The 27,493-nt window shown below is 41.7% G+C and overlaps 1 protein-coding gene across 1 annotated transcript in view; it reads right to left on the bottom strand.

Annotated features, from left to right (window-relative positions):
* Positions 1 to 25,166, bottom strand: part of SP140 (SP140 nuclear body protein) — a 120,862-nt gene extending 95,696 nt beyond the window's left edge. The window contains exons 1-13 of the mRNA XM_036025003.1: positions 24,944 to 25,166; positions 21,119 to 21,296; positions 20,015 to 20,183; positions 17,743 to 17,826; positions 15,560 to 15,709; positions 12,937 to 13,020; positions 10,498 to 10,620; positions 9,331 to 9,414; positions 8,459 to 8,542; positions 5,733 to 5,813; positions 3,984 to 4,064; positions 2,772 to 2,852; positions 55 to 141 (exon numbers count right to left, since the gene is read on the bottom strand). Coding sequence (XP_035880896.1) covers positions 55 to 141; positions 2,772 to 2,852; positions 3,984 to 4,064; positions 5,733 to 5,813; positions 8,459 to 8,542; positions 9,331 to 9,414; positions 10,498 to 10,620; positions 12,937 to 13,020; positions 15,560 to 15,709; positions 17,743 to 17,826; positions 20,015 to 20,183; positions 21,119 to 21,296; positions 24,944 to 24,975 — 1,318 coding nt within the window. The 5' untranslated portion in view covers positions 24,976 to 25,166. The remainder of the gene's footprint in view (positions 1 to 54; positions 142 to 2,771; positions 2,853 to 3,983; positions 4,065 to 5,732; positions 5,814 to 8,458; positions 8,543 to 9,330; positions 9,415 to 10,497; positions 10,621 to 12,936; positions 13,021 to 15,559; positions 15,710 to 17,742; positions 17,827 to 20,014; positions 20,184 to 21,118; positions 21,297 to 24,943) is intronic.
* Positions 25,167 to 27,493: the final 2,327 nt, after the last annotated feature.

The following is a 27,493-nucleotide window of genomic DNA, read 5'->3' on the forward strand; positions in this document are numbered from 1 at the left end:
CTTCCCTTTTTAGAACTCTGTTTCTGATTTTATTATTCTTTAAGTCACAGTTACCTTGTTCATCACAGGTTAGTAGGCTAGAGGTAAGCTCTTCAGATTCTCCTTCGCCTCCCACTTGGGGAGCTTCTAGTTCACCAGCTACTAAAGAGAAACAAGAAAGTTAGTGTGCATGGATCCTAAGATAGTGATTAGGGAGGAGTACCTGGTGCTCCTATTTGGCACACTGATGTTCTGAGTTCAAATGAACTGCTTCCTAAAAATATATATACATATACCTGGACATGAACTAAAGGGGGGAATGTAGATGGGAGAGGGTGTGCAGGGTGTAGGGGAGTGAAGGGGGGAAATGGGACAACTGTAATAGCATAATCAATAAACTATATTGAAAATAATATATATATATATATATACCTGCTCCAATAATCACACCTGAGATCCTACAGAGCCACATATTCCCCATGTTTTACACCTCATTCTGCTTCTTCTACTTTTATTTTCCTACTTGTAGCCCTAAGAATAACATAAAAAGAATGTATTCTTCCAGGAAAAAAAGAAAACTAACCGTTCTTTGAAAATGGTAAAAGTACCAGACCACATACAAACTCATCCCAGTTAGCCAATGACTACTTACAGCACCAACCACATTGAAAGGCATCCAATCAGTTACAGCCACACACTTCTGAAAGTCAGCCAGTCAGCAACAAACACACTCCAGAAAGCCTTCATCTGTGGCTAAATGTAACCTGTTATAGTCATTCCTGTTTCTGAAAGTCTGCAGTCCCTGAAACATGTGCTTGACAAAATTCCATATAAAATCAATAGTTTCCATTTTAAAAGAAACAGTGCCCAATAAGTACACTGCCTCCTCCTACCATGTGCCTCGTTATGCAAGAAATAAATCCCTCTTTTAGTTCCAGATGTTGTGTGATAGACAACCCCTCCAAAATGGAGTTCCCACCAAAATCGTCTTGAAAACTTTTGCTTAAGAAAGTCTTGTGGGATCCTTGGACCAAACAGGTATAAATTCTTTGTCAGCAACTACTATATTGTGCCATGAGTAATACATACTTTATTGCCTGAATTTATGAGGGGAAAATAAGGATGTGCATTATACATGAGTAGCATCTGAAATACCTTGTATCTGTTCTTGTGTTTTGTGACTATTTGTTACATAAAATTTCTTGTACCATAACATGTTCAAAAATAAATGCTAAAATTCCCTTATAATACAAAAAAAGCATCTCAATATGAATAAGTAAAAAATTGAATTGAAAAATTAAAGCGAAAGATTTTTTTTCCTGAAAGTCTGGGCCCAAAAAGTGGGTGTGCATTATACATGGCAAAACACCATACTTGGATGCTGACTTGTTTCATGTGCTCTTGTTCCTGAAAGGATCTTATTATTTAATGATGTGTATGCAGTTAGATGCAAAGTAGTTAGACATTTCCTTTGCAGATGCACCATTTAGCAAATAGTGTGTCGAGGTGTTTATTCTTTCATTGCTTCATTTACTCTCGCTCCCTTGTCTATTATAAAAAGTCTTATCCCACATGTGCTTGTTCCTGATTTTCCTGTGATTCTCAAATGTTAGAAGAAAGTGATTGAAAGCAAGTGGATGGAGGCAGAGACCTGGCATGCCCCCTATCCAAGTTAGCTCCAAAGACTAATTCATGGGTGTGGGTCCATTGCACAGTAGCCCATTTGTGCAAAGATATTTGGGCACACTTAGTCTTGAATCCCACTCCAAAAACTTCATGAAGACACTTGACCTCCTGTCAAACTGTAAAGAAAATAATTTTGTTTAGCACATAGTCTGAGGTCAAATATTACTATGTGATTGATCATATGTCTCCTTTTTCGTCTCTGCTTGGTGAATAAACGCCATGCCCCACTCACATGCAGGACACCATTCACACTTATGACTGAATGCTGTGGCCGCTGCTGTTTGTCAGGAGCCTGTCTTTGCCAAAGCTGCGGCCCCCCACTGGCAGAACTCCACTTCCTGTTTGTGCTCTCACTGAGACTCTAACTGTTGCACGTATCGTAATAAATGACAAAGCTTCACAGACGATGACTTTGGGCTTTGATGGGGAACTTGTGACACATCAAAAGTAAACAATGCATGTGATACTATTTCTATAAAAAAGACAGATAAATGACCCAAAGTTCCTATGTCCCAACCCTTAAATATTACTTTCAGACCATTATCTAATGTCACTTCCTTTTTTGTTTGCTTTAAAAAACCCTACATATTTAATTAGTAGGGATCTATTCCACAAGTGCAACTAATAGATTAAATACCCTAAAGAAGGATTAATTTTAGAATTCCTGGAAAATTCTTTTACACACGATTGATTTATAGTTAATGTGCACATTGTTACACCTACATGATGCATGATTCGAGAGCTACCGGCAATACAAAGCAGGCAGGAAAGTCCACCTCCCAGGAAGTCTAAGGTGGCTCAGGTATCTCCTACTGGGAATGTCCCTGACCTCAGACCCCCCTGCTTTTGAGTCTACCTGGCCTGGAGGTTAACATAGCTTTTGTCATTGTCACCAGAGGCAGAGAATACTCCACCCATGTCACTCCCTCCCCTTATATGTAATGTTCTCAATATTCCTGACCCTTTCTGCTTAGCTCTACACATTCGTTCTGTTTGGGTATGTGAAGGGGAGCAGGGTAGGAGGGGAGAAGAAAGGGGAGAGTTTCCTCCCTGTAGACAGAAAACAAAGATTCATTTTGTTAAATGGGAACTGAAATCACCATTACCTTCTTCATTACATAGTAGGTGGCTGGACACCTTGCCTGGTTTCTCTTTGGTCATTTGAGGAGCTTCAGGTTCATAGGACACTGAAGAGAAATAAGAAAATGAGCTGAGCCAGGCTGTCCAGAGCACAGGTGAGCTGCTGTTTGGGAAATGGGACATCTTCTCCAAGGACCTCACCTGAGATCCACCCAAGCCCTGGTTTGCCTCTGTGTCTATCTCTTGCACCTCACTCTCCTGCTCTCTGCTTCTGAGTTACCTATAGACCTGCCTCCAGATAGTTCACCATCTGCACCCAGACAATATTTTCTTTGATTTTTGTGGGCTCTGCTCCCCCTGGCTTCTTCTATGTTGTTACTCTTCTATCTTTTTTTTTCTCAATGGTGATCTTGATCTCTTCTCTTCTGTTTACTCTGTCTAGCTCTGTTCTCCCAGGTCTCTCCAATCCCTACACCAGGATCTGGTCCTTCTCTCACCATTTCTCTGGATTTCTTCCCTCCCTACTGACATGCTTTATTTGTGAAGTGGGAGTGTGTCTGCACTGACCTTTGCTCTCGTCCCCCTGGGAGCCCACAAGACCCCCTTTGGACTCTGACTGTGTCACCATGTTGACCCCCACTAGCCTCTCACAGCCATCGCCTGTAGTGAGATGCCTGAGACATCTTGCGGGGGGAAACAAGTATCCCTTTTCTGTGCTTCCATTTCCTTTTCTCTAAGGAGGGACAATAACAGTTTTCCTGGCTAAGTCCTAAAGTTTTGTGAGGAAATCTCACTTGCCAACGTACTTTGAAAGAAAGAAGTGCTATATAATCCAACAGCTTAATGAAGAACATGTGGCGAAAAAAACCCTGTAATTTCAGCTTGAGAGTCATTGTTCCTAGTAGAACATTGACTAGTAGATCTCAGAACAATGTTTCTTTTAAAGCCTATCCAAGGTTATAATATTATAATGATAATATTATTAAGCACTAAATAAATACTAAGTTTCTATACTTTATATAGAAAATAAAGATGGGCAAGGTTAAAATCACAATATTGAGTCTGTAGTATAAATAAGTGTGTAAAGAATATGAAAGGCTCTATCTTTCCTTGGTATTTATCTACTACAAAATGAAGAGAGAACACACCTATTCTAACGTTGGATGTCCTGCTGTTCAGCTCTGGATTCAGCCTCCTGACACCTTGCAGCCAGGTGCTAGCAATCCCCCCTTCCGTACCTGGCTCACCTCTGGGTGGGGAGCTCAAGGTCTCCTGGAGCTCTTCTCCGTCACTGAGATCCCAACAGACATTGCTGTCCTCTGCAGAGAGAAATTGAAATCCCTCAGAAGTCTCAGTAAACAACCAGGGGGAATGATGGCAAGAAAATTCGCAGTGAAGATGGGGGCAGTTCAAGTATCCCCAAGATGGGACTGTCTCTGATGCAGACAGTCCTGGTCTTCCCTTCACATTCACCGGCCCTGAAGGTTGACTGACTTCTGCCCTTGTCATCAGTGGCTGTGAACCACCCGCCATCCTCTTCTCTCCCACACACCTAATTCTCTCTATTTCTTCCCCAGCCCCATAGTCTCTGGCCTGTTGTTTCTGTCTCTGCCCTCTCTCCTGCTGTCAGTGTTTCCAGGTGTTCCTCATTTTGATGTGTTTGTTTCCTCCACTCCTGACTTTTTCTCTTGAGCCTCTGACACTGTTCTTTATTGACTTTCCCTGCCTCACGTACCTCCTTCCCACCACCTTTCAGGAAAGGTATCCTTGAAATAGCATGATGTAACCTGATCGGGGAATGGAATAAACTCACTACTGACATGCCCCTTTGTTCTGGGAAAAGCTTCTGTCTAGTGACTTGCACTTGAGCCTTAGAGGATCCCAACTTCTCTCCTCTCCTCCTTATATAGCACTTTTCACTCTTAAATGATTTTAAAACTATCTCTCTATGTAGTTTCTTTTGTGCTTCCTTCCCTATTTTTTTTGCGGGGGGGGGGGGTGTATTTATTTGCCTCTCTCTATGATTTCTCTAATTTTTATCTCTGTATCTCATTGCTTATTGAGGTTATACCCTTTCTACTTTGTCTCTCACTTTCTTCTTCTTTTTTGTTTTTTTAAATTATTTTATTGTTGTTTAATTACAGTTATCTGCATTTAACCCCCACCACTCCCCCGCCACCCCAGCCATCCCTCCCTCCCTCCCTTGCTTCCACCCCTCCTTGGTTTCGTCCATGTGTCCTTTATAGTTGTTCCTGAAAACCCTTCCCCCTTTGCCCCCCATTATCCCCTGCCACCTCCCCTCTGTTACTGTCAGATTGTTCTTAGCTTCAATGTCTCCGGCTATATTTTGCCTGCTTGTCTGTTTTGTTGATTAGGTTCCAGTTAAAGGGGAGATCATGTGGTATTTGTCCCTCACCGAGGGGCATAACTTTTTCTTTTCTGTCTCTGTTTCTGAGTCTTCACCTGCTGGACATCTGTAAGATTTTCCATTACTTTACATATTTTCCTCATTCTCACAAATCCCTTCTTCCAAACTGACATCCCTTCTTTCAAACTCTGCCATTTCACATAGACCACAGTGCCAGAGAGCCTTATCAATCATTCACAAAACTTAGTTCTGTGTTCCCGGTACTTCCAGAAGTGGGCAGCAGGAAAGGATCTCCTTGCCTGATTTGTCATAACCTGCTGATATCTGGATTTTGGATCCATTTAATAATATCACCTGGCACATCTGCCTTGGTGCCCCAGCCTGCCTTTGGCACATTCCATCTCCCTCTGTTCTCCATGCAGGGATCCCCTCTCTTCCAGGAGCCAAGCTCACCTTCATTCTTTGTCTCTCTCACAGCTTTGGAAAAACAAAGCAATCTCATCCGTATGCATGTGAATATGAGGAAGAGGATGGGAGAATGGGAAACCAGGGAGATTGTTTCCTGCTGACCAGAAAACAAACATGGATTGAGGAAGTTAGGAACTTAAATCATAATTACCTTCTCCTTCAGCAGGTAGGAAGCTGAGCACCTTGTCTACTTCTAGGCTAGTCATCTCTGAAACTTCAAAATCACAGGTCACTGCAGAGAAACAAGAAAATGATGGACCATGGAAGACAATGAGAAATGGACCTCAGCCTGTCACTCTGCCCCAAGCACTGCTCCCAAGAGCCATGCTGTCTTGTTCAGCTTTTTTTACCATCTTAAGGTACCTCCTTCTTTTTCTTTCTGCCTCCCAGTGTTCTTCCTATAGTTGTGCATCCACATATTTGTGTTGCCTCACTGTGCATTGCTTCAATTACCAGGTTTTTCTTTCTGTCTCTTCTTTTAGGTCTAGTTTTTGGCTAGCTGTGTACTTCATGGGAACCTGAAGAATTCCTTGACTTCCTGTATCTCTCCTGACCACATGATTCCACCCTAACTGCCTGCTGGCTTCCCTAAACTGTCACCCTCAGTGACATACCCAGGACCTTTGTACCACTTTTCTTTTTCTATTTGGCCCTTAAAAACTGACTAGCATGCTTTTCTGTGCTTTTTTTTCCCTCATCCATAAAATAGAATTATAATAGCTGATGTCTGTGGCTTAGGTTTTGTGAAGGGAAAAGGTCTTGCACAATCCAATAATCTGATGGAAACTGTCAAAAACCTTGTATCCTTATCTTCCACACCTTGTTCTTTCTCATTTTCACTCATTCCACCTCTCTCTGCTTCTTCTATTTCACCTCTGTATCTTGCTGATGGAATGTCTTGGTACTTCTCTTTGTCCCAATTTGTTTCTTTTCCCATGTCTGTTCCTGCCTCCCTCTTTTCCGTCTTGCTTCTCCAATGCTGTGCATTATGTCTTCTCCCTATCTCTCATCCTATTGCTTTCCTGAGCTAGTGGTTGGTCAGAAATGGCATCTTCGAGATATAATGTAATTTCCACATAAATTCACCAAATTAGTGAGCAGAATGGGCCATTAGTGAGCACAAATGAAGAGCACAGTGGGCTAAGAAATCTGTTCCAGGCACAGAGCTAAGCACGTGCAAAGACTCAGATGGGAGCAAGTAGTCAAAAAAAATCAAAATTCCTGCAGTTTTATACAAAGTTTTGAAGTGATTGCAGGAGAGGCAGGTAGGAGATTGAAGCCATGGGAAGAAAAACAGACCTAATTCTTGTGACAACCAGAAGTTATTGATTTAAGGTAGGAAAGTAACATAAGCCAACTCACATTTTCAAACACTCATCCCATTGAGCTGGAGAGAGTGGAGGTGCTGGGAATGGGAGTGGAGGAAGAGGTGAGACTAGAGGCCGTTGCTATAGTTCCAGAGAGAAGACACATCTGACTAGGGTTTCTGAGCTGAATGTGGAAAGAAGTACACAAATGGCCATGCCAAAGGTATAGTTGACTAAACTGGATGATTGATGGGGTACATAAGTTGACTAGATATCGATAACCCCTAGGTTCCTGCTTGAAGAAGGGAACAAGAATGTTCTACACTGAGATAGGGAACACCAGAAAAGGAGGCAGATCTGGTGTCAAGAAAGATGGTAGGCACAGTATGGAAGTATCTTGCATTGAAGTTCCTGGAAAAAATTCCAAATGAAGATGACTCTCAGATTCCTGCAAAAACATATTCAGGCACTTAATGAGTTTAGAAGATAAGTCTAGGCCAGAGACAAGAATTTGGGGATTATCAAGTTATGATGGGAGCAGTCAAGAATGGCTGGGGGAGGCCCGTTGCCTCTGAGGATCTAACAGGGGCCACATTGATAACTAGGCACACCATGATCTGAAAACTCATTGCTAATGTGTTACTCCTAGAGCCAGAAGTTGTTTATGTGCAGTTCATCTCTCAGTTCCTGCAATGTCCCCAACCATCTTCTCTATCCTTGTACACAATGCTCCTGCTCTACTGACTTGTCACTCATTCTCCTGTATTTTCCTCTCTTTGTATAACTGTGTGCCTCTCCCCTACTCCTTCTACCTCTGAGCACTTTCCTCTCAGAACATGAGTTTTTAAATACCATGTTCTCTACCTTTTCATTCTGCACCTCTATTGATTATTAAGCTGGCCTCATTTCTTCTATGATGATCAATTCCTTGTTTCTATCTGTTCTCTCTAGTTCTTAACATTCTGTTACCAATGTTTGAAACTAAAATTTAAATTTCAACCTTCCTATCTATTTTGTTCATCTTACATATTTCTCTCCCACATCCGCAAAGTTCTCTATTTTTGCTGTTGACAAATGAAAAGGGATCCTTCCCCTTGCAAGGTCCACTCTGAAAGTTTTTCACAAGCATGTTCCATTTTTCAATTACACTCATTATGCCCATGTTCCAAGCTTGAAAACTACCTCCCTTCCTGATAACACATCTAACATAGTAATAGTTGTATTTCAATTTTATTTAGGTAAAAGTGGCAACAATCCAATCTCTCTTCATACAGTGACTTCATCATTCTCCCTGTCTTTGCCTGTGTCCCCAACCTTTTGTAGCTCATCCTTTCTTCACTGCTTGAACCTCTAGAGGAAAGCGACTAGAAAATGATCATAGTCTATGTGCATATGTGAGTGTGGATGGATGAATGGACAGATGGATGGATACATGGGTGGATAAGTAGCTGGGTGGGTGGGTGGAAGAATAGGAAGGAAGATAAAAGAAATGGTCTTTTTCAATATTGACAGGAAAGCAAAGCTTTAATTAGATAATAGGATTTAAATAGGTCATTTAAATCCTAATTACCTTCTCCATCATAAGGCAGTAAGGTGGGCATTTCTTCTGATTCTCCTGCTCTATCCATCTGTAGATCTACAAGTCCGAAGAACATTGAAAAGAGAAACAGGACCATGATGAACAATTGAGAGTGACCTGGACTCTACCTGGATGTGGTCATGTTCAAGAGTGTATCAGAGCTTTGATCTTTAGAGTATAGGAGAACTGCTCCGTGGGAATAAAAGTGTGTTGCACCAAACAAGCTTTGCTTTCTACCATTGAGCAGCTTGTTAAGCCCTCTCCCCCTTCCTCCTTCTCTCTTCTTCTCTTTTTTATCCTCTGACCCAATTTCTACACATTGCCGCATCTGTGCCATGAAGTTATTGGTGGATCTCTTGGACTATGACTTTCTGTGCCAGACTTCTACCACTCTGTATTTCTGTCTTTTTCTTCCCCCATGATGTTCTTGACCTTTCTGCTCCATTGTCTTTCAACTTATTCTTTTAACTCTATGTCTCTGTGTTTTTCCTATATATAGTACTTCATTGTTCCCAAGCAATCCTTGGTGAGTAATTTTAAAATGAGCTCTTTCTTCCCATACTCCAAACTGGTGGTACTTAGATTCCATATGCATTTAGATAAAATTGGACCCAGTTAAAATAGCTCCATTTGGTGACCCCAGTCTACATTTTTATTATTTTGTACCCTTAAATTCTTCTCTAAGGAGATCCTTCATTAAGGTGCTTAGCTGTCCTTTCCCATTTGCCTCCACATACCCAGAGAAAGCAACCAGAGAGAAAAAGAAAAACTGTGAATATATGCTGGAGGGAAGGATGAGAAACTTCCCTTACATACAGACAGACAAATTTAGTGAGGTATTTAGTCATTTAAATCATGATTACCTCCCCCATTAACTGGTAGCAGTTTGGGTATCTTTTCAGAATCATCACCACTAGTCCTTTGGAGGTCTTCATGCTTACAGGAAACTGAAGAGAAAAATGGAAATGACCAACCAGACATGGTGACCAGGAAAAAGACTCAGGAAATTCCTGCCGAATTCTATGCCTGGAGCTCAGCTCAGCTTCTCCTTGGGAGAAAAGTGCTGTTGCTCAAAAGACCTCACCTAAGAGCCCCCAAGCCTTGCTCTGCCTCTTTTCTTTTTTTTTCCCTCAGTCACCTCATTTTCTGTCACCAAGCACTTTGCTTCTGCACCATGAAGGATGATTCATGCGCTCGATTTTCTGGATTCCCTCTCAGTCCTTGCTTCTTCATTGCTTTTTATCACTTTTCCCACTGTGGTTCTCTCTTTCTAGCTCTAAAAGAGCTAGAAAATCTAGATCTCTTGCATCCCATAGGACAAGTCCCACCCTACCACCTCTTTCTGCTTTTCCCTTCTCTCACCAATGAAATATATTTGTTGAATGAAAGTCTCCTTGTACCCAGCCCTGTTCTACTTCCCTGGTACCTGCAGGCCTTCTGGGCTCTCTTGAGTGAACTTAGCCCAGGTGACCCTGGTTACCCTGACCCTTTGTCAATCCCACATGACCCTCACTGCACTGAGTCATTGAGGATTCTGGTCCATCCACTTGCTTGACTAATCTGAACTGGTAAAAGACCCTTATATGCTTCAGATAAAATGCCACCTTGTTTGCCAAAATTCTACTAACATAATGCAAAATATTTGGCAAACATTATAATTTAGATTTGAGAGCATTTGATCTAAAGGACCATGTTTCTTTTGAGGGTTTTCCAAAGTTAGGCACACAATAATAATATTATGAACAAAAAGAATAATATTTAGTTTTTATTCTGTAAGGAAGAGAAAGAGTGGGTAGGTAGGTATAAATTCAAGTCTTTAGTATTAGTAGATATAAAAGGCATCCCCTTTCTTTATATAGTTGTACAAGAATATGCATTTAGAAACATTCATGTGACTCCACAGATTTTAGGACACACAGAATCTTTTGACAATAGAGGGTGTCCACAATTTCATGCATCGGGAAACACCAGTCCTGAATTCAGCCACCCGACATCCTGAAGCACAGAGCTGACAATCTCCCCTTTCTTACCTGGCTCATATGTTGGTGGGGAATTCAAGGCTTCCCGAGGCTGTTTTCCATCACAAGTCATACAGCTGGCCTTGCTGTCCTCTTCAGAAGAAAATGAAATCCCAAGGACATCTGAATTTATGGCTAAAAAAGAATCGCCACAAGAAAACAATAGGAAAACCAAGAAAGTCTGAGAAGCTGGAATGTCGCACTCTGCAAAACAGCCTGACCTGAAGGTTAACTTTGCTTCAGTAGGTTGCCTTACAGACTGAGAAGGATTCACCCATCATGGGAAATTTTCCTATTCTTACTCCTCATACTCTTTCTACACCTTCCCTTCTCATTTCTTTCTGTACATTTTACCAATCTCTGCTTCTGTTTCTTCCTGCTGGTGTCTCTTGGAGTTTCTCTTTCTCTTGGTGTGTTTCTCTCTTCTCTGTTCCTACAACTTTGTCTCTTGTTTCCTGTTCTTCCTCATTTACCCTTTGTCTCTCAAGTGTTCTCTTTCTTAAAAAAAAAAAAAAAAAGCTTCTCTGAGATAGTCTATTTTAAACAGGATTTAATCATAGTGGAGAGGGTAGTGGAACATGAAAACCATTCTGAAAAGGCATATGAAGGGGCTTAGAAATGAAAGAAAAAATTAACAATTAAAATCATTTGGAAAGAAGGTTAATTCTATCTTTTTAAAACATTTTTAAAGATTTTATTTATTTATCTTTAGAAAGGGAAGGGAGGGAGAAAGAGCGAGAGAGGGAGAGAGAAACATCAATGCGTGGTTGCTGGGAACCGTGGCCTGCAACCCAGGAATGTGCCCTGACTGGGAATCAAACCTGCGATGCTTTGGTTCACAGCCCGCACTCAATCCACTGAGCTACGCCAGTCAGGGATTCATTCTATCTTGAATAGTGTAGGAGGCAGGTGATGAGGCTGGGGAAATAAGCTGCTGGCTCACTGAGGATGACCTCAATGCCACTGAAAGAAACATTTATTTAATCCTCATCTATTAATAAGTGTGAAAATAATACAATCCTGTTTTTATTTTCAAATGCCCCACATAGTTGGAATGCAAATAACTCATATCATGGGGGCAAGATTAGAAAAAGGACATGAGCAGATGGCTGGTGCTCTGAGAACCATGACCGAGATCTGGATTAGAGACTTGGGCTAGGAGATGTGACAGGAGGACCAGTGGGAGATACTCTGAAAGACAAATGACTATGTGAGGTGGGACATGGGCATGCATCTGAAGGCAAGAGCCACCATGGATGACTCCTAGGTTTTCAACTTGAAAAACCATGGGACAATAGTGATTCCTCATGGAGAGAAGGGTGCTGAGCAGGAATTAGATCCAGTATGAGTGATGAAGATGCTGCTTTCAGGTCTGGAATTGCCTTGTTTAAGGCTCTTCAAAAAATTCAAGTGTAGATCTCTGTCAGACTCCTTCTCCTCAGATCTGAGATAATCTGGGTGGAGATTTGGTCTTGGGAATCATTGGTATATTCAGGAGAGCCTGTTGCAATCTGAATATTTTGCAAGGGCCACTTTGATAATTAAGGACAGTTCCATCTGAAACTTCACAGCTAATGTTGTCAACCCTTGTACCCAAAGATGCTCACACCCAGCTCTTACCTCACACCTATTGTGTCCCAATCTGTGCCTCTCCTCCCGTTACTCACTTTCACTCTACCTATTTTCCATCCATTTGCCTTTAATTCTTTCTCTACATGGTTGCCTTGGTACCTCTCCCCAACATCCCCATTTCTTAGTATTTATTTTCTCCTCCATCTTTCCATTTCTAGATGGTTTCCCCCCAAATTTTTATCTCTGATCATTGAAAGATTTGCTTAGCTCATCTGTTCTATGATGTGTTTTATACCTTCTCCCTTTCCATCTTTGGATCTCCAACTGTGCCTTGACCTTCTGTCTGCCAATATTATTTTAACTTTTGTTTCTCCATGTGATTTCATCTTCCAGGTTCCCCTCTCTCATCCTCTCCAAAACTCTCCTCTAAGACTTTGACTACAGGGCCAGGGACCTCCAACTGGCTGGCTGCACAATGAAGGTTTACACTCATTGTGAAACTGATATGTCCCATTATTTCGAAGGTACCCTAAATTGTTCTGGAAAATTAATTGAAAATATTCCCATCCCAGCCTGGAATAGTAGGATTGTATGTTCCCTTTTTAAAAAACTGCATGCATCTGTGTAATTTGTCATATATTACCTCTTGTCTACCTTTTTCCATTTCTTTTTTTATAATTTTCATCAATAGATACTCTGTCTACTCTCAAGCTCAGATTCCTTTTCTCATGGCCTGATTCACAGTTGTGGGCAGGTAAGGGCATGTAGGGGATGTAGAGCTATCACAGGCCTAGGAAAGAAGACAAAATGTCCCTTTTGCTTCCACAGGTCAAGAAAACAAAGATTTAATACAGACTTGATAAGTTAAATGATAGTTACCCTGTCCATCATGTGGCAATAAGCTGGGCCTATCTTCTGTCCCTCTTACATCATTCATGTGGACAGGTGAGTATTTACAACACACTGTAGAAGGTGACAAGAAAATGACAGAAATCAGTGACCAGAGGAGAGACCTGTTTACTCAAACTGAACTCAAGCACCAAAGACTCCGCCAGAGGCCAGACAGAAACTTGTTCCCCTTTTTCACTGAGATGCACCTCACATAATTGAAAACAGTTGTGTAACCAACATCACAGTCTATATTTGGAACATTTCAGAGGGTAAGGAGGGTAGAAGAAGGTAAAGGGGGGAAGGGTAAATGGTGATGGAAGGAGATTTGACTTGGGGTGGTGAACACACAATATAATAATCAAATGATGTGTTATGGAATTGGACACCTGAACCTATATAATTTTATTAAACAGTGTCACCCCAATAAATGCAATTTTTAATAAGAAAATAAATGAAAGTGAAAAAAAGAAAAAAGGAGAAAGGACCCTCTGTAATAGTAAAGAACTTGCCTTGTCAAAAAAGAGGTCTGATATTGTCCTGATTCTTGGAGGTTACTTCTAAACATTTGGAAATTACCAAGTAATAGGAGTGTCTTTTTTTTTTCATAGTGAGCTCCCTGGACCACAGCTGACAGTTTATGTTAATGAGATGGCACAGGTTGGAGCCAGCCACACTAGATAGGTTTTCTGTGTGGGCCGGCCACACTGGAAAGACTAACCAGGAGATGGGAGGTATGGACTAGAGATTCAATTCAACCACAATTCAATCAATCATACCAATAAAAACTCTGACCACCAAAGCTTGGGTGAGCTTCCTGAAGAGATTATATGCATGTAATATTGTTGGCAATACTCTGTGTGCATTGCTACACATCAATGTCGGGAGGGTAATGCATCACGAAATAAGGGAAGCTTTGAGGTTGGAACCCTTTGGAGGCCTCCCAGACTATATGCCCTGTGCATCTTCCACTAATTTTAAGGTATCTTTTCCTATAATAAATGTAACTATAAGTATTAAAAAAAAGATTTGGAATATTTTCACCATGCCAGAAAGTTCCCTGTTCTTTGTGTTCCAGTCAGTTCCTACTGTAAGCAACCACTGCTTGGATTTCTATCACTGTTATTAAGCTCTTCCTTTCTGATTCAGTACTAGCCTGTCCTGGGGCTCACACATACAGGATCGCTCAGCATGTACTCTTGTGACTGGCTTCTTTTGTTCAATGTAATGTTTTGGGGATTTGTCCATGTTACTACATATACCAGTCGTTCGTTCCTTTTTATTGCCAATTGCAATTCTACTTTATAAGTATATCATAGTTTGTTTACTCTCCTGTTGACAAACATTGGTTCCAGATTTTAGCTATTAAGAAAAAAGCTACTCTAAAAATTTTTGTGCAAGTCATTGTGTGCACAGACAATTTCATTTCTCATGCTTAGGAGTGGGTTGGCTGAGCCCTAAATTAGATTAAGCTTATGACTCTGATCAACAGTTTTCCAAAGTGGTTGTATCACTTTGCATCCATACAAACAAAATATATGAAAAAACTTTTAATTGCTGCATATTCTCACCAACGTATGGTGTTTTCAGTCTGCTTTATTTTACAGTTCTAGCGAGTGAAGGGTAGCCTGTTGTGGTTTTAAATTTGCATTCCCCTGATGATTAATGGCATTCTATACTTCATGTTCTTGCTGATGATTCTTATCTTCTCCAAGAAGTGTCCGTTCAAGTCTTTTGTCTATTTTTTGAATTTGTGGTGTGTCATTTTAGTATTTGTTCATAGTTCTTTATATATTCTGGGTAAAGCCTTTTGTCAGATATATGTATCACACATGTTTTCTCCCAGCCTCTCAACTCACCTGTCTTTTTCTCAATGGTATCTTTGGGTAGCAGAAGTTCTTAGTTTTGATGAAGTCCAATTTATCAAGTTTTTATTTTATGACCCATTTTTTTGTGTGTGTCCTTATAACAAAATTTTGCCTGCCTAAGTTGCAAAGATAGTCTCCTGTGTTATCTTCTAGAAGCTTCATAGTTTTAGCCTTGATTTTTAGCTTTGTGACCCAACACGAATTATCTTTTATGAATGATGTGAAAGAGGAGTGAAGCTTCATTTTTCCGTGTTTGCTCTCTCTTTTCAGTCTTTTTACAGCTCATTCTACTTCTTTCCATTACTCACAGTTCTAATTCTCGTCCAGCTCCCACGGCTGCCTCTGCCCAAGGAACTATTTGTGCTCCCTTCATTCTGAGGGCTTCTCCCTCCTTGGCCACTCCACTTTGTGTTTTTGCCTCTGCCTTCCCCCGGGGAGGCTTCCAACTCTTTCCCCTTTGTCTCTAGTCTTTCCCTTCCAGTTCTCTCTCTGTTATTTGAGCACCCTACCCTCTCTGTCTCTTTGTGGTTTTTCCCCCTCTCTCTTTTGCCATATAAACTAGGGACCCTTTTTTGGTAAATACATGTCTTCTTAAATCAGGCCCTGGTCTACTCTCCTGCCCTCTTTTAGGCTCCTTGGGACTTCCTTTATGAATTAGAACCATGTGACACAGCCTTTAACCCCTTGCCATATGTGCTAGAGTCACTCTGAGTCATCAGGCAATTTTTAGACTAAGTCAACCTTACCTGCTTGTTGAGATTCTTGGGCAGGTTCATTTGTCATGTCCTGGATTTTTATTGAAATATTTGGGTTAAGAGGTGGAGCTTCTTCCTTTGTACTTATCTGCTGTCCATTACTGAGACACTGTTGAGTTCCAGCTCCAGGTAGGGTGGCATCTGAATCACATTAAGAATGTTGAAGAATCTGTTTTCTCCTTCTTTACGACATACCTCTCTCACTCTTAACTAATGTCTCCTACTCCTCCTCCACTATCCTATCCTCATTTCCCCTGCCCTAGTAGTAGATGAATCTCTAGGCATATTTTTATATGCTCTGTACCTTTTAATGTATACTTTATACTTTTATCAATTTGTCTTTGTTCAAAAGAATAAGTATGATCATTAAAAGAGATCCAAATTTTATACAAATGTATGACCACAGTTAAAAATGTAAAAATGGCCCTGGCTGGCGTAGCTCAGTGGATTGAGCACGGGCTGGGAACCAAAGTGTCCCGGGTTCGATTCCCAGCCAGGGTACATGCCTGGGTTGCAGGCCATAACCCCCAGCAACCGCACATTGATGTTTCTCTCTCTCTCTCTCTCTCTCTCTCTCTCTCTCTCTCTCTCTCTCTCTCTATCTTCCTCCCTTCCCTCTCTAAAAAATAAATAAATAAAATATTTTAAAAAATGTAAAAATGTGCAATACCTGAGGTGTACATCCAAATTAAAGATATATATTCATGGCGTTCTACAAGGCTGGTTATATTCTTATGGTTTTTCTTAACATTGGTTATTTTGGGGGAAAAGTCAACATTTAACAAATAAATAAATTTGTTTTAGACCATTTGGCCTATGGATGGCCTTTTCTTGGGTTTGAAGGCTATTTCACTCATTGCTACTCTAACCTGAAAAATAACTTTTTCTTCAGTGAGTGTCTGCGGGAAAACTAAATGTCTAGTTGTTGCAGTCAGATATACATTCTATTAACAGTAGTAAACACATAGCAATGACTTTGTGCCATGAATTATTGGGCCACTTGGTGCCACAAATTCAGTGCTCTGCATAAATAAAGTCATTGAATTCTTAAACCAACATTATTTTAGGTGGAGATAGAGATACAGATTTACAGATGAGCATGTTTGAACACAGAAATTAAGTAACTTGCCCAGGTAAGTAAACGGTAGAGCCAAAACTTGAAGTCCAGCAGTGGGGCCTCAGAGTCTTAGCTCTCAGCTGGTATGGAGGAGAAGGTGTGAGTCCTAGATAGGCCAATGCCTAGTGGTGTGACCTGCACACATCACTAACTATCCTCCCTCGCACCTCAGTTTCTTCTCCTGAAAAAATCAGGAATAACAAATCCCCCATGGCAGCATTGTTAAGAAGATTAAGTGAGATGCTACTCATAAAGCAATATGAGTAATATGAAGGGGAATAGTAATTTTACAAGAGATCACAATTTTCAGTATTAATGTCTTATATGTGTTATAATTTAATGATTAATTGTTACTAATAATATAAATGAAAGGATGGTTGAAAAGTTAGAACTGGTGGTTATTGGTTACAACCTTACATAGCTCATTTGTGAGCATTAGGGGCTCATCTATGGGAAGTGACCATCTTATGCCTAGTGGGGCGTAAAAGTAGGTGTTGTTATTATCGTCACTGTTAAAATTATTACTGCCCTTTATTCTCTTCTTCCCCTTTTACTCCTTCTCTCCCTCTCTTCTTTCCCGCACAGCACCGCTCCTTCTACATTCTCTTCCTCCCACAACTACTACATACTCGCTTCCTCTTTTCTCATATTATGAGTAATATTTACAACATTTCTTTCTTTAGATACACCAAAGTCCTCTTTGGGGGGCTTGTTACAAAGGACCAAACCGTTACTCCTTCACAGATCCAGTGAATTCCTAGCTCATAAATCCTACAGTCAGTTCTCTCCCTAATGCTGCCTTATAGTCTCAGCAAGATTTCTCTCTTGGGTGTGTGTCCCATCTTCTCAGGTGTTACATCTGCCTGAAGATATTGTTGGGTTCCACATCTGGTTGGTTAATCGGGAACTCAGGCAACTCACCACTGCTCTGACTTCCCATCTCCTCCTGCATCTCTTCCCCAGGGTACAGTCTCCACTCAGGAGTTCGGTCCACTGATCTGTAATCACCTTTTGTCTCAGTAGATGAGAACACAAGTTTCTATCAAGTCCTAATTACCTTGTCCACAGATGTGTTGGGAGTTAAGTATCTCCTTTGTCTCTTCCTCATTGATAGCTGGGTAAATGAAGTACTCATGAATCGCTGAGAAGAGGAAGGAAAAGACAGTTAGAGGTTTCAGGCAGTGACCAGGAGCTGCATCTCACAATTACATCTCCAGGTACATTCTGGACTCCAACAGTTCAGAGGGAAGACTTCCAGCCCTCGGGAAATCCTGGGCTTTTAGGGGTCTCGCATGGCCTGTGACTTGATGTTGCTTCCAGAACCCTATAGCTGTTCCACACAGAGATGCACATCTCAAGGTTTAAAAATGATGGACAGTAGACAAGTTGTAAATAGTGGTTAAATCCCTTGAAGATGATCAGAGAATAGTGAAAGCCAATTTAAAATAAATAATATATGTGGAATGTGTTTTGCAAATTCTACATGCAACAGGAATAGAGAAGAAACACAGAGGTTTGATTTCTTCAGCAGAAAGGTAATGTTTATAGAGAAATAGACCTACATTTAAAAAAGAAAGAAAGAAAGCACCAACATCTTTAAGGATGGGGGATTTTTTTTAGAAGGAAAGAAAAAAGGAGGAAAGGAAGACAGGAGATCTTGAGTCAGGGAAGATGATCTGGTAACAAAGGGACATAAAACGTCCCCAAGGTGGAATGAGTGGGAGGGACCCAGGAAACAAAGGAAAGACACTTTCTCTAAGGCACGAACAGGAATACATATTTTCTGAGAGGCACAAACAGGAAGAGAATGTACTACCGTTGTACCAGGACATAGTAAAGAAGTTCAGGAAACCAGCCCAGGGTACCCTACTTCAGAGCTGCATGTCAAGGTGACTCAGAAAACAGATGAAAAGGCCAGACCCCCCCAAGGCATGAGAAAAACACCCAAGAAATGCAGAAAGATGGCAGTCCAGAAGGACAGGTAACTGGAGCAGACTTTCTGTGTGCAAACCCACTGAGGGGCCAAGGCACTATTGGGGGTTAAGGTAGAAAGGACCTGTGGGAATGGCAGGCGCATGTGCCATATGACGACATGTTGACTTCACGCCCAGGAAAAGTCTGGAGGAGCACATGGTTGTAAGTGCTGTGGGGGTCAGCAGTCTAGAGAACATAAAGCAGGGTCCCCACGCACAGGCATTTCGAAAATGAGGAGGCACCTACGTGCCTCCTTTCCCAAAGCGTGGCTTTAGGCTGCTGATCCACAACTCCCATGAATGGCAGGTTCTAGAAGGTACCAGCAGCAACCTCCCTTGAGGGCAGGTGGGCGGCTGCACTGGGTCAGGCAGTGAGCAGTGCAGTCCCAGCCCCTCACCCCGGCCGTGGCAGTGAGCCGAAGGGGTAGGTCATCCCCTCTAGGGAGCCCCTGTGAGGGGGGTGCTGGGGCCAAGGTAGGGTAATCCCCACAGTCCAAAAAGAAAATTAGAGGCCCTAAGATGTAGGTAGTAAAGGAAACTGCCATTCCATTTGTACCCATGGCCCAGGGACATCCTTGAAATTCGTGACGAGTACTTGATTTCTTTATCTCTGACTTAGATATACCATAGAGTGGAAGTGAGATGGCTCCTATTACAATCAATATACGGCTTTCACAAACCAGCACATCCCATTCTTTACACTGACTCCTTTTACTTGTTCTCTGTTTTAAAATCTTCAATGATGCTTTATCTCCCACGTACTAAACTTAAAATTCCTTGGAACAGAGTATTGGACCCTCAAAAATTCCTCTGACTTCCCTCTTCAGAATTAGCTTCTTAGCACCCTTACCCACGCTCTCTTTTTTAGCCACAGAATGCTTAAGTCCACTCATTTGGCATTCTGTAGCTTTTGCTGGCTGCTCCTCCTTAGTGTATGGGTATGTGCTGACGGTCTCTTCTGACTCTTATTTGTTTGGAGAAGTAAGCTAGCACAGAACTTCACTTAATGATAAATTTTCTAATACAAGGGAAATCTTTTCCTTTTTGAACATTAATGCAAATATGAGACAGGGCTTTCTCCTTTGCCACAAAAGATCATAATTCAAATCTTCCTTCCCCCACCCCAATAAAAGTAGAAACTCAAATATTATGGTTCTCAGCACCCAATTCAGGCCCTGCTTGAAGAATCATTTGTGGGATGGTTTTGTTAACCTCAGGTCATGTACACTGTCTTATCTCATGCCTGTCACATAGCAGTCACCCAAAATAACCATCAAATATTAATTATGAATGAATGAATGAATCAGTGAATGAAATGAACTCAAATCCCCAAATGTCATGGAAAGCTATAATTACCATTTTGGAAGTTTCTGAAAACCTCAAGTAAAGCAGGATAGGCCTCCAGGTTCACCTTGCTGAACAATACCTCCAGAACTGTCTTGTCAAATCTCTTCTCCAGTTCACTGAGCATTTTATATGCCACTGTCTCCACGGGGACCAGGTTTATATAAGCTTCTTGAAAATGCTTAAACATATTGAAAGGACAACTTTGTAGATATGCATTTACAAGTCATAGAATATTCAGATTGCAAATAAACCATTTGTTCTCTTGAAAAAATGTTACAGATACTTAGATGACCACTTAAATATTCTCCACTGGAAAAATAGACTTATTTTGTGAACCTTACTCTTGGACATGGGTGTACGCTTCAGAGAGCCACTTTGAGGAATAAAAGTGGGTTCGAAGTTGCGTATCACGTGGGGCTGTAAGAGTCCGGCCAGGAGGCTTCAGGAGTGGCTTGACTGGTAATAGGTGGCCATTTCAGTGACTAGACAATACCCTGCTGCCCTCCACCCAGGACTGATCTGGCCTGAAGTCCCAGGAAAGCAGACAACCACTCTCCCCTGCTGTGTACCTGGCCGGAGGGCAATGAAAATTCACAGATAAAGAGAAGACTTGCCCTCAGTATCCTTAGGAAGACCCACTGCTAAGCTTTAGCTACACTATAGGGCTCCAGAGTTGTCTAAAGAACAAGAAACAATTTGGAGAGAAGGCAGTAAGCATCTGCTTCCAAATGTATCCTAATGTGACACAACTTCCCCGTGAGTTTCAATAATCTCAGATTCAAGTGTGTAAAATAAGAGGGCTTCGTAATGAAATGTTACCAAACTCACTTGTTTGCATCCATTATAGTGATCTGTGTCGCCCTGTGTAGCTGTACCTGACGTGGTCTGTACCTATGGAGCGTTCCCGCTTCCAATCCTACCACATCCCCATCCCCGTGTCCCCCCACCAGCATTGACTACAGAAAGAAGAATGCTTTCTGTGTCTCTGCTTCTCCTGTCACCTTCTCAGGTATAGGACAGTGCAGGTCCACACTCACGGGGGCTCACTGAACCCTGAAGTCTGCAACAATACAATGAGGGGCTCTTTCCCAGGAGGAAAGTCTCCTCACTTACTTCAAACATCTGTTCAGGGAGAAGGCCTCGGTCTCGCAGGCACATAAAAAGGGGAAATGGCTTCTTTATTGCACTTGCAATCTCCACCTTATTTTCTTTGAAGAACCTGAAAATGAACTCATAGAGAAGCTGCTCCTCCACATTCTGCTCCCCTGGGTTTTGGTCCCCAGTGAGCAGCCTGAAAAACAAAGACATGATGTGAATGTAAACACTGGGTTTCAGAGAGGCTTGTGGGAGCCGGAAGACTTTAGCCATGAAAGATAGTCCATGGAGGACTGAAGCATGTAAAATAGTGTTCTTGCGGAGAGACCAGAAGAAATGGAATTTATTTATTTAGAGAATAATCAAGGGTGCAATAGGAAAAAAACACTGAGCTTAAGAAAGACTTGTACAAAGAAGTGAAAGGGTTCACCTTGTGCTAATCAAAACTATTGCAAAAAGACTTTGGCCTGAATTCTCTAGGGAATACACTCAATTTTTAAATGTTACAGTCTTTATAGGCATTGATATGATATTGCGATAGTTCATATCACAATATCATATGAATCATGATATTATTCATATCAATGTTCATATCATGCTCCATATGATATGTTTAGGAACAAGAGAGTGTTTAGAGACAAGATTAACATTTAACTTGGTAAACTTTGAATAAGCAGTTTGCCCTCCATAATGAGGGTGGGCCTCATCCAATCAGTTGAAAGCATGAATAGAACCAGAAGACCAGCCTCCCAGAATAAGAAGAAATCTCCCACCAAACTGCATTTAGACTGGATGCACCTTCAGCTATTCAGTCTCCAGCCTCCTGACCCACACTGCAGATTACTACTTCATCAAAGTACATGAAAATAAAATTGATAAACTAAAAAGAAAACTAGATAAATCCACTACTGTTGTTGAAGAACTTGCAAAAGGAGTAAAGATAAGCTATACACAAATATTAGTCACTTTAACAAAGCTACTAAAAGTATTGACATGAAAGTTGAGACATGAGAAAAGACTCCATTCTTGTTTTAAGAAGTCTGGGAACTTAAATGTTTTTTAATTTTCCAGTCCTTTTCAAAGCTAAGATATACATCTAGACCTCTGTATAACCCCCTGGTTACCCTCACAAGGGCACACACACACACCCCTCACATTAATTATGCATGCCACTGGAGGTACCAGGCTTCCTGGTGCCCATCTTCTGGACATCCTGATAACCATCATTCATCCTAACATCTGACTGATAACAGCTCAGAGTCTAGGGTTGAACCAACCCCAGAACTAAGAATGCAGGACTGATAATTCTCAAGAACATACTTTTTACTGTAATAACTTTAAACTTTTCTTCTTCTCTGCAACACCTCTGGATTTTTCCCTATGTTTCCAGTTTGCAAACTCCAAGATTCCTGAATAAATTTTTATATTTATTTCTAGCCAAACCCACCGGATTTTTTAATATTGTTTAACAACTTCATTACCCCTCTTATAGTAGTTGATCGATTAAGCAGTCAGAAAGTCAGTAAGAATATAGTTGACTTGAACAGCACCATCAATCAAAAATTTGACCTAATTGACATTTATAGTATTCTCCTTTCAACATCAACAAAGTCCACACACCCCTTGAGCTCACATGGTATATTGCCAAAATAGACCACATTCTAGACTATTAAACAGATCCTACCAAATTTAAAAGGAGAGAAATCATCTTGGCTTGGCCAAAAACTCCATTACATCCTTTCTGTACAATGGTTCCAGTGGTGCTTAGTTGCCTTTAACTTCATTCAAAACAATTTTGTTAGTAGATTTTATTGTGACAGCTGTGATATTAGTGTGCATTTGAAAAAAAATTTATCAAAGTTGGTGCATTTTTGTGAGGTCATTTTACTATTAAAGGTGGAAGAAAATGTGCATCATTTTCAGAGTATTATGTTTTATTACTTCAAGAAAGTAATGTCTGCACTTGAAACACAAAAAAAGATTAGCACATTGTATGGAGAAGGTACTGTAACTGGTTGAACATGTCAAAAGTGGTTTATAAAGTTTCTTGGTGCTATTGACATTTCCACCAAATAATTCTTTGCTGCGGGGCTGTCTTATGCATTGGAAGATGTTTAGCAGCACACCTGGCCTCTACCCACTAGAAGCCAATTGTGGGAGATAGACAACATACTCAAAATATCCAAATCACTGAACTTATTGGTGAAAATGAAAAATGTGTCTTTTATTTTATGTAAAAACATAACAGACTTTTTGCCAACCCATTTAAAAAATATGTTCTCATATGATAATAAAATTAAGGTAGAAATAACAGAAAGATAGCTGCAAAATCTCCAAGTACTTGGAAATTAAACAACACACTTCTAAGATCAAAGAAGAATTCTCAAGAGAAACTTAAAAATACATTTAACTAAAAAATGAAAACACAGCTTATCAAATGTATGGGGTGCAACAAAAGATGTGCTTAGAAGAAAATGTATAGCGTTAAAATGCATCTATTAGAAAAGAAGCAAGATCTAAATCAATAATCTAAGCTACCACCTAAGAGAACTAGAGAAAAAAAGAGAAACAAGCTTAGTGCAAGCAATAGAAAAGAAATCATACAAGTTAGAGTAGAACTTGATGAAACTGAAAATAGGAAAACATTAGGGAAAAAAAATCAATGAAACCAAAGGTGGTTTTTAAAAAAAAAAAATCAATAAGGTTGGCAAACTTTTCATCAGGCTAACAAAGAAAAAAGGGAGAAGACAAATTACAAACATCAGAAACAAAAAAAAATCACTATTCATTCCATAGACATTGAAAGAATAATAAAGAAACAATACAATGGACAACACCATGACTACAAATCTGATTTTTAAAAAATGAATGGCCAAATTTCTTAAATGACACAAACTACCAAAACTCAACAAGGAAAAATAGATCCTCTGAATAAGCCTATCTCTATTAAAGGAATTGAATCAATAATTATTAGTCCCTCCCTAAAAGAAAGCACCAGGCCCAGATGGTATCACTAGTTAATTCTACTAAAGCATTCCAACTATGGTCCCTTCCAGAAAACAGAAGCAGGGGCATCACCTCCTAACTCATTCTATGAGGGCAGCATCACCCCCACCCTCACAGTGGCCTTCTTGGTACCCAGCTAGTGCCAGGCATAGCCCCAGCTCAGAGTCCAGGATTGTACACTGTTTTAATTTTTACCAACAAGAATATATGGGTGTATTTATCTTGCTTTTTTCAATTATATTTTATTTCTTTTTTTATCTTGCATTTTTAAAAAACAATTTGCATCTTTCTCTAACCAGATGGGTAAACACATCCCACAGAAAAAAAATCAATGCTCACTCCCCACAGGGTCGTACAATCTTTGTTGGACCCCACCTATTTTCACTTCCTCCTATTCAGTGTCAGAGGCACTGAACTGACTCGCATACTTTGAATAAAACTGGTTCTCAGCCTACCAGGAAACTAGAAAAAGTTTGACAATAGTCAGGCATTTGATTTGGATGCTAGTTTTTCTAAAAAGACCTTTTCTGGGGAGAGTTGCCTTTGGATGGGGATAGAGGAGGCATGCGGGGAATCAGAGGGTTCAAGGTTGTGAGGAACCCCTGAGCTCTGCAGCGAGGCCCAGCTGCGTGGCTGTAGTAAGGAAATATGGTGGTGTGGCTCCTGCGGCCTTAAATTTCCCCGTTTTAATTTTAAAAACCTGACACGCCCCTTGTTGACTTATTTGCAATCTCAGTCTCTTGCACACCTGGGGAGTGAGGCTGGGTAGACAGAATGAGCAAGGGTAGATGCCGACCTTACCGGAGATGAAAGACAGCAGAGAAAGCCAGGACTGACCTGCAGCTGAGATCACGGCCTCCACCTGCCATCTTCTACTGCTGGCCCCCTGGGGCCATGGAGCTGGACCGGAGCCTCGCTTGGTCAGGCACTCGGACCCTGTCTCTCTGCCTTCTTCCTTCCCAGAGCTCTAACGGGACGAGGATGGCTACCCATCAAAGGATCCTTCAGAAGTGGCACCCAAGGGGTGAAGGAAACGTGAAATGGCTGATCGCTGTGACGTGTCTGTCCCTCCTCCAATCCTCAAGGCAGTGCTCAGCCCCGGGAGGAGGAGCAAAACCAAATCTTGGCGGGAGAGGGGGCCACTTGTTCACACAAAGGAAATTTGGCGGGGAAATCCAATTAACTCAAAGGAATGAAAGTTGTTTTGAGGCGAGGCGGTACCGTTGTATGGGGATTACGTGAGTTTCACATTCGTCCTTCCCCTTGCTGAGGTGGGGTGAGAAGGACCGTGAAACATTTCAGATCCTCTCTCAGGCCCAGGGGCTGGCCCGGCACAGTGGCAAGCTTCAGACTGGACGAGGCTGGCCCAGTGCACAGACCTGGGCCTGAGGACAGCCCAAACGTTCAGCATTATGAAATGGGGGAGATGCTCTTCAAAGTTCTGGAAGGCGGCCAGCGTTAAGAGAGAACTCTCCCAACTCCTGCAAGCAGAGGGGAGCGCCAGGTTTGGGCACAGAAGCCTGGTGTGGAACTCTAAGACTTCTTGAATATGTGAGCACTTTCCAAATGCAGCCAGAGTTACCAGGAAAAAAACTGAACTTCGGCTAGTCACTGAAATCTTGTGCAGAGCTACAGGCTTCTCATGAGATGGGAGAAGGTTTAGAACTGAGATTACCTTGGCCTTGAACATCAAGGTGCTGCCAGTTAATTAACCAATGTGTCGCATTTGTGTTGGTACATAATTTTTTCAGTTATACCCAGCCCTCATTCTGTAAAGGATTTGAAGCAATGTATAAAAACACCCTGTATAGCCCTGGCTGGAGTAGCTCAGTGGATTGAGGGCGGGCTGGGAACCAAAGTGTCCCAGGTTCGATTCCCAGCCAGGGTACATTCCTGGGTTGCAGGCCATAACCCCCAGCAACCATACATTGATGTTTCTCTCTATCTCCCTCCCTTCCGTCTCTAAAAAATAAATAAATAAAATATTAAAAAAAAAAACACCCTGTATCAACATAAAGTTGAAAAATAAAGAAATGGAAACAATGTGCAAATAAAATAGATACCGGAAACCTGAGGATGCAAATCCAGGCAGGACAACGGGTCAAAGGCAGAAGTGAGTAGGAACCAGGGTATCTGTAGGACCCAGGGCCTCGGCCACAGCAGGGACTGGGAAGCAAAGCAATCCCACGTCCTCTGGCTCACTATAAATGTGCTCAAGGTTTTGCATATATATGTTTGCAAAACATAGAAGGCAGGGATTTCTACCCCTCTGCCAACTTTTGCTCTTTCTTTCCCACCAAAAGATTCCAGGACAGTGGGCAAGGAGGTCTATGTGCCCACCAGCTGCTACACAAACATGCCTTCCTCTCTCTCCCTCTCTCTCTCTCTCTCTCCCTCTCTCTCTCTCTCTCCCCAGCCCCCTGTCTCTCTTCCTCCTTCCCTCCCACATGTCCCTCATCTCTCCCTCCTTCTCTCCCTCCCTCTCTCCCTACCTTCTGACCATGTAGGGCAGAGAAACTGGTAAGCTGAGCCTCTTGGTTCTCAGCCTTTATGGGCCATGGTGGCCCAGACAAAGCCTAGCCCAGACTACAATGGTCACTCTGGTATCCCTCTTTCTCCTCTCTCTCTCTGCCCTAGGCAGCAGGCCGACCCAGGCCACCACTGAGCTGGGAAGTGACATAAATGTGCCAGTCTCTTTTGCTTCTAAGCACAAAGTCTTTGGTGCTCCTCAGTTGACTGGTGATGAGACTGGGCTTGAAGGGGTGGCCCTTTCTTGTGTATCAGAAAGCCCTACTTTGCAGTATCATGCATTAGCCCAGATAACAACGAGCTGGAATTCTAGGTTCTATTTTCCACTGCCTTGCTTTTCTCTACATTCACTAGAGAATCAGTCGTCTTTTCCTTGCATGGGACCCGTGGGGTAAGAAAACGCTGGCCTGCCTCCTTCCTCTGTCTCCCTCCCAAATTTAGGCCAACTGAGTGATAATCTCTGAAGGCAAGCTGATGTTTTCTTTCTACCTGAAGGATTTCTCTCCATTGGGTTTATGTGCCAATACCTGGCACTTGGAATCAGGGAGTGAGCTGCAGAGTCCTGATCACAGCCCGGTGTTATAAGTTCATTTGCTAGCTTGCCCTTGCTTGCTAAAGTCCAGCACACCCCCATCTTGGAACACTTGTGGGATGTTCACGACAATACGTCCGATTAGGTCAGATAACCAGTCCCAGACTGACCGCATTTCTGTGAAGATCTGCTACCTGTAATTCGCTCTCTGGTACCAATTTTTTAATCAGTTGAGGTTTGGGGGTACAAGTAACTTCATGGACTCTGGCTAACTCAGCAGAGCATCCATTTGTTGGAAGTATGTTCACTAGCTCACAGAATCTATG

Source organism: Phyllostomus discolor, chromosome 4 (assembly GCF_004126475.2).
Source record: "Phyllostomus discolor isolate MPI-MPIP mPhyDis1 chromosome 4, mPhyDis1.pri.v3, whole genome shotgun sequence".
In the NCBI taxonomy this organism is placed as follows: Eukaryota; Metazoa; Chordata; class Mammalia; order Chiroptera; family Phyllostomidae; genus Phyllostomus; species Phyllostomus discolor.